At 42.0% G+C, this 15,724-nt stretch overlaps 1 protein-coding gene across 1 annotated transcript in view; it reads left to right on the forward strand.

Moving 5' to 3' along the window:
- MED17 (mediator complex subunit 17) overlaps positions 1 to 14,622 on the forward strand; it is a 33,669-nt gene extending 19,047 nt beyond the window's left edge. Inside the window, exons 9-12 of the mRNA XM_069759149.1 lie at positions 3,194 to 3,331; positions 3,707 to 3,824; positions 5,156 to 5,315; positions 14,333 to 14,622. Of these exons, the coding sequence (XP_069615250.1) occupies positions 3,194 to 3,331; positions 3,707 to 3,824; positions 5,156 to 5,315; positions 14,333 to 14,538 (622 nt within the window). The 3' untranslated portion in view covers positions 14,539 to 14,622. The remainder of the gene's footprint in view (positions 1 to 3,193; positions 3,332 to 3,706; positions 3,825 to 5,155; positions 5,316 to 14,332) is intronic.
- The last annotated feature ends 1,102 nt before the right edge of the window (positions 14,623 to 15,724 follow it).

Raw genomic sequence — 15,724 nt, forward strand, 5'->3', positions numbered from 1 at the left:
CATATCATGTCGGGTTTAGGAAGGAGAAGGCAAAAGCCGGTAATTGAATTACCGGCTTTAAACCTATCTAGCGCTGTTTGAAGTTAAAATATATATACATATATGTGTCTACTGATACATATATATATATAGACAGTATATAGATATATATATTTTTTTTTTACACATGGATCCCTTGTATAGCCGTATGTCGGTTTTGCAAGCCTGCGAGAAAACCACGCAGTACGGATGCCATACGGATTACATACGGAGGATGCCATGCGCAAAATACGCTGACACACCCTGCCTACGGAGGAGCTACGGACCACTATTTTGGGGACTTTTCAGCGTATTACGGCCGTAATATACGGACCGTATTGTTTTACGCTGTGTGTGACGCCGGCCTAAGTCTCACTCTCCACCTATACCTCGCATCAGTGTCTCTGTCCTGGAGAGGCACTTGGTGACTTCTGGCTGCCCAGCCTATCCTCACCATCAGAGGCTGTAGGGAATACCCGGTAGTCACTTAGTTATGCCCCTCCAGGGTAAGCCGGGCCCGTGGCGCAGTGGGTCCACACCCACCAGCGTTACCAAGATATCAAACATCAGCTCAAGTCGCAAAAGTAAAAGCCCTCATACATGTCATGGTCATAAAAACAAAAAATGTATGGGTCCCAGAAAATGGTAAGAAATTCAAAAATTTCACCCCAAAAATAATAATAATATAATAATAATAATAATAATAATTTTTATTTATATAGCGCCAACATATTCCGCAGCGCTTTACAAATTATAGAGGGGACTTGCACAGACAATAGACATTACAGCATAACAGAAATACAGTTCAAAACAGATACCAGGAGGAGTGAGGGCCCTGCTCGCAAGCTTACAGACTATGAGGAAAAGGGGAGACACGAGAGGTGGATGGTAACAATTGCTTTAGTTATTCGGACCGGCCATAGTGTAAGGCTTGGGTGTTCATGTAAAGCTGCATGAACCAGTTAACTGCCTAAGTTTGTAACAGTACAGACACAGAGGGCTATTAACTGCATAAAGTGAATGAGAACATTTTTTTTTTTTTTTAAAATAGGCCACACAGGGATCCTTACATTAATGCATTGAGGCGGTAGGCCAGTCTGAACAAATGCGTTTTTAGGGCACGCTTAAAACTGTGGGGATTGGGGATTAATCGTATTAACCTAGGTAGTGCATTCCAAAGAATCGGCGCAGCACGTGTAAAGTCTTGGAGACGGGAGTGGGAGGTTCTGATTATTGAGGATGCTAACCTGAGGTCATTAGCGGAGCGGAGGGCACGGGTAGGGTGGTAGACTGAGACCAGAGAGGAGATGTAGGGTGGTGCTGAGCCATGGAGTGCTTTGTGGATGAGGGTAGTAGTTTTGTACTGGATTCTGGAGTGGATGGGTAGCCAGTGTAATGACTGGCACAAGGTAGAGGCATCGGTGTAACGGTTGGTGAGGAATATGATCCTGGCAGCAGCATTCAGGATAGATTGGAGCTGGGAGAGTTTGGTAAGAGGGAGGCCGATTAGTAGAGAGTTACAATAGTCCAGACGAGAATGAATAAGTGAAACAGTAAGAGTTTTTGCAGAGTCGAAAGTAAGAAAAGGGCGAATTCTAGAAATGTTTTTGAGATGCAGATAAGAAGAGCGAGCCAGTGATCGGATGTGGGGGGTGAATGAAAGGTCAGAATCAAGGATGACCCCAAGGCAGCGGCCATGTTGCTTTGGAGTAATGGTGGAACCGCACACGGAGATGGCAATGTCAGGCAAAGGTAGGTTAGTAGAAGGAGAGACAAATATTGGTGTCACCATAATAATGTCTTCTCAGAGTATTATGTTGTCAGGCCTTTTCTTTTTTCTTTTCCTTGTTTATTTTGCAGTTTAAAGAAAAATGTAAATACAAACCCCCAAAAAAGACAGAATTTTTTTTTTATTGCCAGTTTCATCGCACTTTGGAAAGTTTTACTTATTTTTCAGTACATTGCACAGAGAAGTAACTAAACTACACCTCAACCCGCAAAACAAAATCAAGCCTTTGATGTACGAATATGTCTACAGAAAAATAAAAAAAATGACTTTTTGGAACCAGAGGATGAGAAAATGAAAAATTGCTGGGTCCTTCTAGGGTTTAAAGGGGGATTTCCAGTTGTTAGTGATGGCCAGTCTTTAGGCTGTGCAGTCCCTTTATGATTAGTGAGGATTCTTCCTGGAGGTCATCACTTGGGACAACTGGTTTCCCTTCCAGGGACAAAAAATGAATATTTCAGTTGCGTGCGATCTCCAGCAGGAGGGGTTGCCGCTACACCAGCGAGATCAGTGGTTCCGTACCGTGCGTGATCAGCGCTAGATCTGATCCTGGGGGGTTAACCTTTTATTTACCATGGTACCTAAGGTGCTTGACAGAGGGAGGAGGCAGCACCTTCTGTCACCTCTTTTTCAATGGATGGTGCATTACTGCGTGTTGTGTTTTTTTTATAATGTAGCCAGGAATCTGACCCAAAAAATTTGGGAAAATTTCTTTGTTGCCAAGTGTCCTGTTATTTCTAGGATATGCTTTTATATTGACCCACGACCCTATAACACAGGAGCCGTAAACCCCTCGCTACGGCCATCTTCAAAGAAACCCTAAAGGTCTGAGACAAGTCTGGAGTAGTAAGTCCTTTTCTGAGATCCTGCTTTCATGCCGTTCCTCTGTTATTCATCATGCAAATGTAGAAGTAAATTGACAACTGGGCGTATCCCTACACAATCCGATGCTCTATGATAGTACATTTCCAGGAGGAATAACACGGGAACATCACAATGCGGAGGTCTGCCACAATGTGCTCCATAATCACACTTTGTGGAGTACATTTACTGAAGCTGATTTGTCAAAGTAGTTTCTAGGTTCTTATTTAGTTTGGGAATCTGTCGCCTCCTTCACCCCCAAACTGTAGCAGGACTGGCTGTCAATCACCTCGTGGGGGGTGGAGTTAGGCTGGGAGCCGAGGTAGCAGAAGATCTCGGTCTCCGCCCAGAGCCCTCCCGGCATCATTCCTAGTGCAGGGGAAGTTTGTCAATATTTAATAATACTTTTTCAGGAAGAATCATGGGGGATACAATTGAGATTCTGTAACTGCAGGTAAACTTTCTAATCATACATTTTAATGCACATTAAATCTCTCTATATATATATATTTTTTTTTTTCATTGTAGGACCGCCCGCACTATAGACACCCTGGCCAGCAGAATCGAAGACCCTCAAATCCAGGCCCACTGGTCCAATATCAACGATGTCTACGAGTCCAGCGTGAAGGTCTTAATAACTTCCCAAGGTTATGAACAGATCTGCAAGTGAGTGGTGGTGTCTGTATACATACCGTGCCTGAGCCCAACCAGTAACCAAAAAGTGACTTTCCAAAACTACAAATCCCAGCATGCTCGTCATGTTTAGAGGTCAAGCAGGTAGAGGCTATAATTGTAGACTTTTGGGTCTATTCAAAAGGAATGAATTTGTTACTTGTGCGAAGCATTGCACACTGGTAAAGGCACGATCAGTTTCCTGGAGCCGTTGCATTATGGGTAGCCAAATGGTCGGAAATGATCAAACATGTCTTTATGTAACTCGCGGTGCAGAAATGACGGGATTTGGGGCGTATATTCGCCAGTCCCATGAGCAGCGCTTGTATTATTTTCCCTTAGATTTCTTTGTGATTTTTCTTCCTCCAGATCAATTCAGTTACAGCTGAACATCGCGGTGGATCAGATAAGAGTCGTCCACAGAGATGGCAGAGTGATCACCCTGTCCCATCAGGAGCAAGAGCTGCAGGACTTCCTGCTGTCCCAGGTGAGCCTCCCATCTTCTCCCTGCCCTCCAGCAATATTCAGCTCCGTCATCATCTGACCATCGCATTTTGGGCTCTTGTCATCTGATCCCAGTCTGACAACTGTTCCAGTACAGAGTGTGGATTGAGGTTCCATGCTGCTGACGCAGTCCTTAGTGGCGTCATCGCTGAGACTCGGACAGACTGAATGTTGGAGTAGAGAGCCAACACTCAGCTTGACCATTGTGTTCAACTGTAACTGCAAAGCTTACAACACTGCCTCCACTCCCCATAGAGCTCTGCCCTCTTAGCTCTTCTATGTGGCCTCCCAGGCAGCTGAAGATATAATTTCTTGATATAACAGATGAGTCCATATAATGATTAGCTGCAGTTTATGTAGGTTCTGTACATAGCGTTGACAGGGATCCCTCCTGTTTCCTCTGCCTCCTGCTTGTAAAAGCTGACATAAACCTATCACAAGCAGGAGGCAGGGAGATTTAAGCAGCATTAAATAGGACACTGAGAATTGTGGGACTCGAAAGGGGTATGCGAGGGCTGGGTTGTAGTCGCTACTCACAGTGACATACAGTGCTGTGCAAATTAATTGGGACAAAGCAAAAAAATAAAATGTTACAATGCACTGTTACATACTAATTCTGAAAATTACCTTTTTCCACTGGCCAGTTGACCAAGATTTATTTATTATATATTAAAACTGGTTTGAATCACTGACTAGTAACCAACTTACGATTTTACTTAAAAAAAAAAAAATGCTTTGTCCCAATTAATTTGCACAGCACTGTATAAAGGGCTTAACTGCCACAATCAATGTTATCTCAGATGGCACATGCAAGCGACTGTCAGCTACAGCAATACTGGTATATGCTGGTGGTCTTCAAGGTTGGACCCCACCAATCATAGTGATGGCATGATTGTGATGGCAACAGCCAGCTTCTTTAGCAATGACCTTTTGTGGCTTACCCTCCTTGTGGAGTGTGTCAATGACTGCCTTCTGGACATCTGTTGTCAGCAGTCTTCCCCATTATTTTGGAGCTACTGAAACAGACTAAGGGACCTTTTGTAAATGCTTAGGACGCCTTTGCAGGTTTTTTTTGTTAATTATTCTAATTTACTGAGATAATGACTTTTGTGTTTTCATTGGCTGTAAGCCATAATCATAAACATTATCAGACATAAACAATTGAAATAGATCACTCTGTTTGTAATGACTCTATATAGTGAGTTTCACTTTTTGTATTGAAGAACTGAAATAAATTGACTTTTTGAAGATATTCTAATTTTGTCAGACGCACCCGTACATTTATATTCTCCATTTCCTCCTGCGTGTTCTCAGATGTCTCAGCACCAGATCCTCGCTGTTCAGCAATTGGCCAAAGTAATGGGTTGGCACGTCCTTAGCTTCAGCAACCATGTCGGTCTGGGCCCAGTAGAGAGTATCGGCAACGCGTCATCCATCACTGTGGCGTCTCCCAATGGGGATTATACTGTCTCAGGTATGTGGAGCTTTTCTCTGGTCTCCCTGTTACTTTCCCTCCCTCACCAGCTCTTTAAACAAAAGGTTTGCTCTATAGATTGCCTTTACATCAGAAAAGGGAGAAAGAGATCACCGTACTGTAGGATCAGTAATGTATGTACACAGTGACTCCACCAGCAGAATAGTGAGTGCAGCTCTGGGGTATAATACAGGATGTAACTCAGGATCAGTAATGTATGTACACAGTGACTGCACCAGCAGAATAGTGAGTGCAGCTCTGGAGTATAATACAGGATGTAACTCAGGATCAGTAATGTAATGTATGTACACAGTGACTGCACCAGCAGAATAGTGAGCACAGCTCTGGAGTATAATACAGGATGTAACTCAGGATCAGTAATGTAATGTATGTACACAGTGAGTGCAGCTCTGGAGTATAATACAGGATGTAACTCAGGATCAGTAATGTAATGTATGTACACAGTGACTGCACCAGCAGAATAGTGAGTGCAGCTCTGGAGTATAATACAGGATGTAACTCAGGATCAGTAATGTAATGTATGTACACAGTGACTGCACCAGCAGAATAGTGAGTGCAGCTCTGGAGGATAATACAGGATGTAACTCAGGATCAGTAATGTAATGTATGTACACAGTGACTGCACCAGCAGAATAGTGAGTGCAGCTCTGGAGTATAATACAGGAGGTAACTCAGGATCAGTAATGTAATGTATGTACACAGTGACTGCACCAGCAGAATAGTGAGTGGAGCTCTGGAGTATAATACAGGAGGTAACTCAGGATCAGTAATGTAATGTATGTACACAGTAACTGCACCAGCAGAATAGTGAGTGCAGCTCTGGAGTATAATACAGGAGGTAACTCAGGATCAGTAATGTAATGTATGTACACAGTGACTGCACCAGCAGAATAGTGAGTGCAGCTCTGGAGTATAATACAGGAGGTAACTCAGGATCAGTAATGTAATGTATGTACACAGTGACTGCACCAGCAGAATAGTGAGTGCAGCTCTGGAGGATAATACAGGATGTAACTCAGGATCAGTAATGTAATGTATGTACACAGTGACTGCACCAGCAGAATAGTGAGTGCAGCTCTGGAGTATAATACATGATGTGACTCAGGATCAGTAATGTAATGTATGTACACAGTGACTGCACCAGCAGAATAGTGAGTGCAGCTCTGGGGTATGATACAAGATGTAACTCAGGATCAGTAATGTAATGTATGTACACAGTGACTGCACCAGCAGAATAGTGAGTGCAGCTCTGGAGGATAATACAGGATGTAACTCAGGATCAGTAATGTAATGTATGTACACAGTGACTGCACCAGCAGAATAGTGAGTGCAGCTCTGGAGTATAATACAGGAGGTAACTCCGGATCAGTAATGTATGTACACAGTGACTGCACTAGGAGAATAGTGAGTGCAGCTCTGGAGGATAATACAGGATGTAACTCAGGATCAGTAATGTAATGTATGTACACAGTGACTGCACCAGCAGAATAGTGAGTGCAGCTCTGGAGTATAATACAGGAGGTAACTCGGGATCAGTAATGTAATGTATGTACACAGTGACTGCACCAGCAGAATAGTGAGTGCAGCTCTGGAGTATAATACAGGAGGTAACTCAGGATCAGTAATGTAATGTATGTACACAGTGACTGCACCAGCAGAATAGTGAGTGCAGCTCTGGAGAATAATACAGGATGTAACTCAAGATCAGTAATGTAATGTATGTACACAGTGACTGCACCAGCAGAATAGTGAGTGCAGCTCTGGAGGATAATACAGGATGTAACTCAGGATCAGTAATGTAATGTATGTACACAGTGACTGCACCAGCAGAATAGTGAGTGCAGCTCTGGAGTATAATACAGGAGGTAACTCCGGATCAGTAATGTAATGTATGTACACAGTGACTGCACCAGCAGAATAGTGAGTGCAGCTCTGGGGTATAATACAGGATGTAACTCAGGATCAGTAATGTAATGTATGTACACAGTGACTGCACCAGCAGAATAGTGAGTGCAGCTCTGGAGTATAATACAGGATGTAACTCAGGATCAGTAATGTAATGTATGTACACAGTGACTGCACCAGCAGAATAGTGAGTGCAGCTCTGGAGGATAATACAGGATGTAACTCAGGATCAGTAATGTAATGTATGTACACAGTGACTGCACCAGCAGAATAGTGAGTGCAGCTCTGGAGTATAATACAGGAGGTAACTCAGGATCAGTAATGTAATGTATGTACACAGTGACTGCACCAGCAGAATAGTGAGTGGAGCTCTGGAGTATAATACAGGAGGTAACTCAGGATCAGTAATGTAATGTATGTACACAGTAACTGCACCAGCAGAATAGTGAGTGCAGCTCTGGAGTATAATACAGGAGGTAACTCAGGATCAGTAATGTAATGTATGTACACAGTGACTGCACCAGCAGAATAGTGAGTGCAGCTCTGGAGTATAATACAGGAGGTAACTCAGGATCAGTAATGTAATGTATGTACACAGTGACTGCACCAGCAGAATAGTGAGTGCAGCTCTGGAGGATAATACAGGATGTAACTCAGGATCAGTAATGTAATGTATGTACACAGTGACTGCACCAGCAGAATAGTGAGTGCAGCTCTGGAGTATAATACATGATGTGACTCAGGATCAGTAATGTAATGTATGTACACAGTGACTGCACCAGCAGAATAGTGAGTGCAGCTCTGGGGTATGATACAGGATGTAACTCAGGATCAGTAATGTAATGTATGTACACAGTGACTGCACCAGCAGAATAGTGAGTGCAGCTCTGGAGGATAATACAGGATGTAACTCAGGATCAGTAATGTAATGTATGTACACAGTGACTGCACCAGCAGAATAGTGAGTGCAGCTCTGGAGTATAATACAGGAGGTAACTCCGGATCAGTAATGTATGTACACAGTGACTGCACTAGGAGAATAGTGAGTGCAGCTCTGGAGGATAATACAGGATGTAACTCAGGATCAGTAATGTAATGTATGTACACAGTGACTGCACCAGCAGAATAGTGAGTGCAGCTCTGGAGTATAATACAGGAGGTAACTCGGGATCAGTAATGTAATGTATGTACACAGTGACTGCACCAGCAGAATAGTGAGTGCAGCTCTGGAGTATAATACAGGAGGTAACTCAGGATCAGTAATGTAATGTATGTACACAGTAACTGCACCAGCAGAATAGTGAGTGCAGCTCTGGAGAATAATACAGGATGTAACTCAAGATCAGTAATGTAATGTATGTACACAGTGACTGCACCAGCAGAATAGTGAGTGCAGCTCTGGAGGATAATACAGGATGTAACTCAGGATCAGTAATGTAATGTATGTACACAGTGACTGCACCAGCAGAATAGTGAGTGCAGCTCTGGAGTATAATACAGGAGGTAATTCAGGATCAGTAATGTAATGTATGTACACAGTGACTGCACCAGCAAAATAGTGAGTGCAGCTCTGGAGGATAATACAGGATGTAACTCAGGATCAGTAATGTAATGTATGTACACAGTGACTGCACCAGCAGAATAGTGAGTGCAGCTCTGGAGGATAATACAGGAGGTAACTCAGGATCAGTAATGTAATGTATGTACACAGTGACTGCACCAGCAGAATAGTGAGTGCAGCTCTGGAGGATAATACAGGATGTAACTCAGGATCAGTAATGTAATGTATGTACACAGTGACTGCACCAGCAGAATAGTGAGTGCAGCTCTGGAGTATAATACAGGAGGTAACTCAGGATCAGTAATGTATGTACACAGTGACTGCACCAGCAGAATAGTGAGTGCAGCTCTGGAGGATAATACAGGAGGTAACACAGGATTAGTAATGTAATGTATGTACACAGTGACTGCACTAGCAGAATAGTGAGTGCAGCTCTGGAGTATAATACAGGAGGTAACTCAGGATCAGTAATGTAATGTATGTACACAGTGACTGCACCAGCAGAATAGTGAGTGCAGCTCTGGAGTATAATACAGCATGTAACTCAGGATCAGTAATGTAATGTATGTACACAGTGACTGCACCATCAGAATAGCGAGTGCAGCTCTGGGGTATAATACAGGATGTAACTCAGGATCATTAATGTAATGTATGTACACAGTGACTGCACCAGCAGAATAGTGAGTGCAGCTCTGGGGTATAATACAGGATGTTACTCAGGATCAGTAATGTATGTACACAGTGACTGCACCAGCAGAATAGTGAGTGCAGCTCTGGGGTATAATACAGGATGTTACTCAGGATCAGTAATGTAATGTATGTACACAGTGACTGCACCAGCAGAATAGTGAGTGCAGCTCTGGGGTATAATACAGGAGGTAACACAGGATTAGTAATGTAATGTATGTTCACAGTGACTGCACCAGCAGAATAGTGAGTGCAGCTCTGGAGTATAATACAGGATGTTACTCAGGATCAGTAATGTAATGTATGTACACAGTGACTGCACCAGCAGAATAGTGAGTGCAGCTCTGGGGTATAATACAGGAGGTAACACAGGATTAGTAATGTATGTACACAATGACTGCACCAGCAGAATAGTGAGTGCAGCTCTGGAGGATAATACAGGATGTTACTCAGGATCAGTAATGTATGTACACAATGACTGCACCAGCAGAATAGTGAGTGCAGCTCTGGGGTATAATACAGGATATAACTCAGGATCAGTAATGTAACGTATGTACACAGTGACTGCACCAGCAGAATAGTGAGTGCAGCTCTGGGGTATAATACAGGATATAACTCAGGATCAGTAATGTAACATTATGTACACAGTGACTGCACCAGCAGAATAGTGAGTGCAGCTCTGGAGTATAATACAGGATGTAACTCAGGATTAGTAATGTAATGTACACAGTGACTGCACCAGCAGAACAGTGAGTGCAGCTCTGGAGGATAATACAGGATGTAACTCAGGATCAGTAATGTAATGTACACAGTGACTGCACCAGCAGAATAGTGAGTGCAGCTCTGGAATATAATACAGGATGTAACTCAGGATCAGTAATGTAATGTATGTACACAGTGACTCCACCAGCAGAATAGTGAGTGCAGCTCTGGAGTATAATACAGGATATAACTCCGGATCAGTAATGTATGTACACAGTGACTGCAGCGGCAGAATAGTGAATGCAGCTTTGGGGTATAATACAGGAGGTAACACAGGATTAGTAATGTAATGTATGTACACAGTGACTGCACCAGCAGAATAGTGAGTGCAGCTCTGGAGTATAATACAGGATGTTACTCAGGATCAGTAATGTAATGTATGTGCACAGTGACTGCACCAGCAGAATAGTGAGTGCAGCTCTGGGGTATAGTACAGGATGTTACTCAGGATCAGTAATGTATGTACACAGTGGCTGCACCAGCAGAATAGTGAGTGCAGCTCTGGGGTATAATACAGGATATAACTCAGGATCAGTAATGTAACGTATGTACACAGTGACTGTACCAGCAGAATAGTGAGTGCAGCTCTGGGGTATAATACAGGATATAACTCAGGATCAGTAATGTAATGTATGTACACAGTGACTGCACCAGCAGAATAGTGAATGCAGCTCTGGAGTATAATACAGGATGTAACTCAGGATCAGTAATGTAACGTATGTACACAGTGACTGCACCAGCAGAATAGTGAGTGCAGCTCTGGAGTATAATACAGGATGTTACTCAGGATCAGTAATGTATGTACACAGTGACTGCACCAGCAGAATAGTGAGTGCAGCTCTAAAGTATAATACAGGAGGTAACACAGGATGAGTAATGTAATGTATGTACACAGTGACTGCACCAGCAGAATAGTGAGTGCAGCTCTGGAGTATAATACAGGATGTTACTCAGGATCAGTAATGTATGTACACAGTGACTGCACCAGCAGAATAGTGAGTGCAGCTCTGGAGTATAATACAGGAGGTAACACAGGATTAGTAATGTATGTACACAGTGACTGCACTAGCAGAATAGTGAGTGCAGCTCTGGAGTATAATACAGGATGTAACTCAGGATCAGTAATGTAATGTATGTACACAGTGACTGCATCAGCAGAATAGTGAGTGCAGCTCTGGAGTATAATACAGGATGTTACTCAGGATCAGTAATGTAATGTATGTACACAGTGACTGCACCAGCAGAATAGTGAGTGCAGCTCTGGAGTATAATACAGGATGTAACTCCGGATCAGTAATGTATGTACACAGTGACTGCACCAGCAGAATAGTGAGTGCAGCTCTGCAGTATAATACAGGATGTAACACAGGATCAGTAATGTTACATTTTTGTTGGAAATTTATTTATTTTTATTTATTTTTTTGCTTCCACTTTGCTCACATTTTTGTGAAGAATCTAAAGAGTTAATAATTGTTTTTGTTGAGGGGTGCAGTTTTTGGAATGGAGTCACTTTTGGGTATTTTCTGTCATATATAGACCCCTCAGTCACTTAACATGTAATATGGCCCCTAAAAGAGAAAATATAATTTTATAACTTTTGTTGGAAAAATGAATAAAATGCTGCTTAACTTTTAACCCTTCTAACTTCTTAACAAAAAAAAAATTATTTAAAAAATGATCCTGATGTAAAGTAGACATGCGGTAAATGTTTATCTATTTTATGTGGTAAAACAATTTGATCTAAGGGCATAACAATTCAAAGTTTAAAAATTGCTGAATGTTGTTTTTTTTTTTTTTTTTTTGTCATATTTTCGATATTTTCATAAACGTAGATCACATGGACCAAAGATGACCACATAACATGACGCTGGTCAGAATTATAAAATTTGGCCTGGTCAGGAAGGTGAAAACAGGTGTCGGAGTGAAGGGGTTAAAGAGAACCTGTCATTTGATTTATGCTTCTCAAACAGCGGGCGGCATGAATACGAGACCGGTTGCACAATTGAAGCAAGGTATATTTTTCTCTGAAATACTCCAACGTTTCTGAGAAAACAAACTTTAAAGGGGTATTCCCATCTCCAAGATCCTATCAAAACATGGAGCAGGTATAATATTATTATTATTATTATTATTATTATTATTATTATTATTATTAGCAAATCCCTCCAATTAGAAATGTAGTATAGTTTTACCGATTCGCTATGCATCTTTCCTCATGTGCAGGCATTGCAGGACTATAGGTATCCATGGATACAACCATTAGCAACTAGCTGTCACTTCATCAGTAGAGTGTAACCATGGATACCTAAGGCCCTGCAATGCCTGCACATGAGGAAAGAGACGTAGCGAATCAGAAGAACTTACCTCCAACTATAAATGTAGTAATTTTATATTATTATTATTATTATTATTATTACTACAGCTACTACTTATTGGGATAGGATCTTTGAAATTGGAATACCCCTTTTAAAGATTCGTCCTAGACAGACTATTCCCAGCACCATTGCAAATGATTAACCGGTCTCTCCCTTGTGTTGCACTTAGGGAGAAAAATATACCTGGGTGCAATTGTGCAGCCGGACCCCCATTCATGCTGCCCGCGGTTTGGAAAGCATGAATCAGATTATTATTATTATAGCGCCATTTATTCCATGGCGCTTTACATGTGAGGAGGGGTATACATAATAAAACAAGTACAATAATCTTAAACAATACAAGTCACAACTGGTACAGGAGGAGAGAGGACCCTGCCCGCGAGGGCTCACAATCTACAAGATGACTGGTTCCCTTTAATAGCCACATTTTAGAGACTCTTGCATTTATCTTTCTTTTAACTTTTTTTTTTTTTTTTTTTTTCAAAACTCTGCAATAGAAAATCTTGATTGTTTAAAAGATGGAAAATAAAACTTTCAACATGGTCAAATTACTATTTTTGGCCTCCAGATTTGTTTTGCCCCCCACTTTGCAGCAACCTTTGCCCTGGGAACCATAAAGGAATGAATGCGTGATTATATCTGTATCTTCTCACAAGTGATTGTTTGGCACCAAGAACATATTCTGTATGAGCCGAGGCTTTTCACTTCCAGCCTCCCTGCTCCCTGCAGGTTCCAGAGAAAACCGCAGAGAATCTCTGTGTGTCCCTGAGCTGGTCATAGCCTAAGTTGTGTCCCAGGGGCTACCGTATTCAACATAACAGATTTCCGATCATTGGGGAGCATTAAAGGGAATCTGTCAGCAGGTTTTTGCTATTTAATCTAAGAGCACCATGATGTAGGGACAGGGCGCCCGATTCCAGGCATGTATCACTTACTTGACTACTTTATGGAGTTTTGCAAGAATCCCTGTTTTCTCTGCTGTAGATGTAGCTGTGGTCAGAATGCTGAGCTGTGTATAACCCCGCCCACACCACTGATTGGCAGCTTCCTGACAGCATGCACATGAAGCTGCCAATCGGTGTTGAGGGCGGGGTTATATTAGCCTGACTAGCCTGCACACGACACCTAGTCCTGGAGTGATTATCTCCTGCTGATAAAACAATGTTTGTTTTGAAACTGCAGCAAGCTGCTGAGCAAGTCGCAGATTTCCCCGTAATCGGGCTCTCTGCCCCTACATTATGCTACTCTCACAATAAACCACAAAAACCTGCTCATAGATTCCCTTTAATCGGAATATTGCTCTGCTAATTATTATACTGTAAGGTTTAATCTAGATTACTTATTTGATTCTGATCTATTTATCTCTTCTGTATCGTGTACATCCATCCCGCATCAAGTGATCACTTCCCCTCATCTAGGTTATGTATCTGAGTGTGGCTGCATTTACCAGTCTCACGTTGAATTATTGTATATGTATCAATCAACCACACATTGGGGAATCTGCAGGATTTATCACTCAATCAACATTTTTGTTTTTCTAATCCACTCTGTTGGCACCCAAGCATGCCCAGATAACGCCTTATAGGACCACGTTCGCTCATCACTAGTGATGTTCCTTTTTTCGGAGGAGTTTTCGTATCGCGGGCTGGCTTCTTGTCAATAGACCGGTGCTCCTGTATAATCTGGATTTTCTCTATCCCTCGCAGTTCGCAACGGACCGGAGAGTGGCAGCAAAGTCATGGTGCAGTTCCCCCGATGTCAGAGTAAAGAGCTCTCCAAGAGCGACGTCCTGCAGGACACCAAGTGGAATTACCTGCGAGGACCCTTTAAAGAAGTCCAGTGGAATAAAATGGAGGGGCGCAACTTTGTCTATAAAATGGAATTATTAATGGCTGCACTGACGCCGTGCTAGACTGTGTGCATAGTCTCGATATTCCCAGCACACAAGTAGGAGATCACCTAAATTGCTTTAATAAACAAAGACTTTTTTTTACTAGTTTTTTTTTGGGTGTCTTTCCTATTTTAATAAGAGTTTGTCTGACTTCAATAGTGATCAGCTGTGATCGCCGAGGTGGTGCTATTACCAGCCACACATTCTCCCTGCAGTGGCCACTACAGGTCAAATGTAGTATTACACGGTAGCTGTCCAAAATAAATTGTGGTGCATTAGAGCAGAACAAAAGTATATACGCCGGACCCTGATCTGTTGTCCACATTGGTACTACGTGGCAAACTGACTAGTGTCCTGGGAATTTCCTAGCCCAGAAGTTGAAGGAGAATACCCTTGGCACCTCTGGTATCTACTAGGTCCCTGTAAATTCATGACTCCATGCTCTCCATGGAAATTTGCCCATATGCTACGGAGTTACCGACCTGGACGTCAAACCAGGGTCCTTCTTATATTTTTGGCTAATCTCTACCGTCCCTGTAATGTGCAGACTCGCCATGTCCCTGGGGAACCAGTTTCTATAAAGTTCATATATTTTAAGAATTCTAGTTGCGCAAAAATGTTTCAACTTTTGGCATTTTTACGACTGTCCAGGCCAGTTCCGTTAAATTTCTAAAAAACGGAAGGAGCTTCACGTTGCCTAATAGGGCAAACTCTAAAAGATCATCATTTTTCTGCAAAAGTTTTCAAATTTGTTTCAAGGCAGAATTTTGGAGTAAAGTAGCCCCAAAAAAAAAAAAACAACGCTCTATTCTTTGTTGTTCGTTTTTATGTTTTTTATTTTTTGTTTTGTTTTTTGGGGTTTTTTTTTTTTTTTTAGTTGCTTCCAATGGAATCTGTTCTAAGCATATCTTAAAGACTTGGAAGAAATTAAAACTCCTCAAAAAAAAGCTGCAAAGAATGGGTTTTTTAAACTCAAGTAAACCCCACTCTTTTTCAAGCTGAAAACTCTTCAACATACTCAGGAAGCGGCGGTCTTTTTTTTTTTTTTTGTTTGTTTCTGATGGATTTGGTAAAACGATGGCAAAGGTCACCAAAAGAAGTCCGATCATCTTCTTAGCTTTCCCGTTGACTTGTATTGTAAAGTACAGAGTGCCCACTGAGAGGAAAAAAAACGAATAAGAATGAACATGTTACTTTTTTGATTACC

This window comes from Ranitomeya imitator, chromosome 3 (assembly GCF_032444005.1).
Source record: "Ranitomeya imitator isolate aRanImi1 chromosome 3, aRanImi1.pri, whole genome shotgun sequence".
Lineage (NCBI taxonomy): Eukaryota > Metazoa > Chordata > Amphibia > Anura > Dendrobatidae > Ranitomeya > Ranitomeya imitator.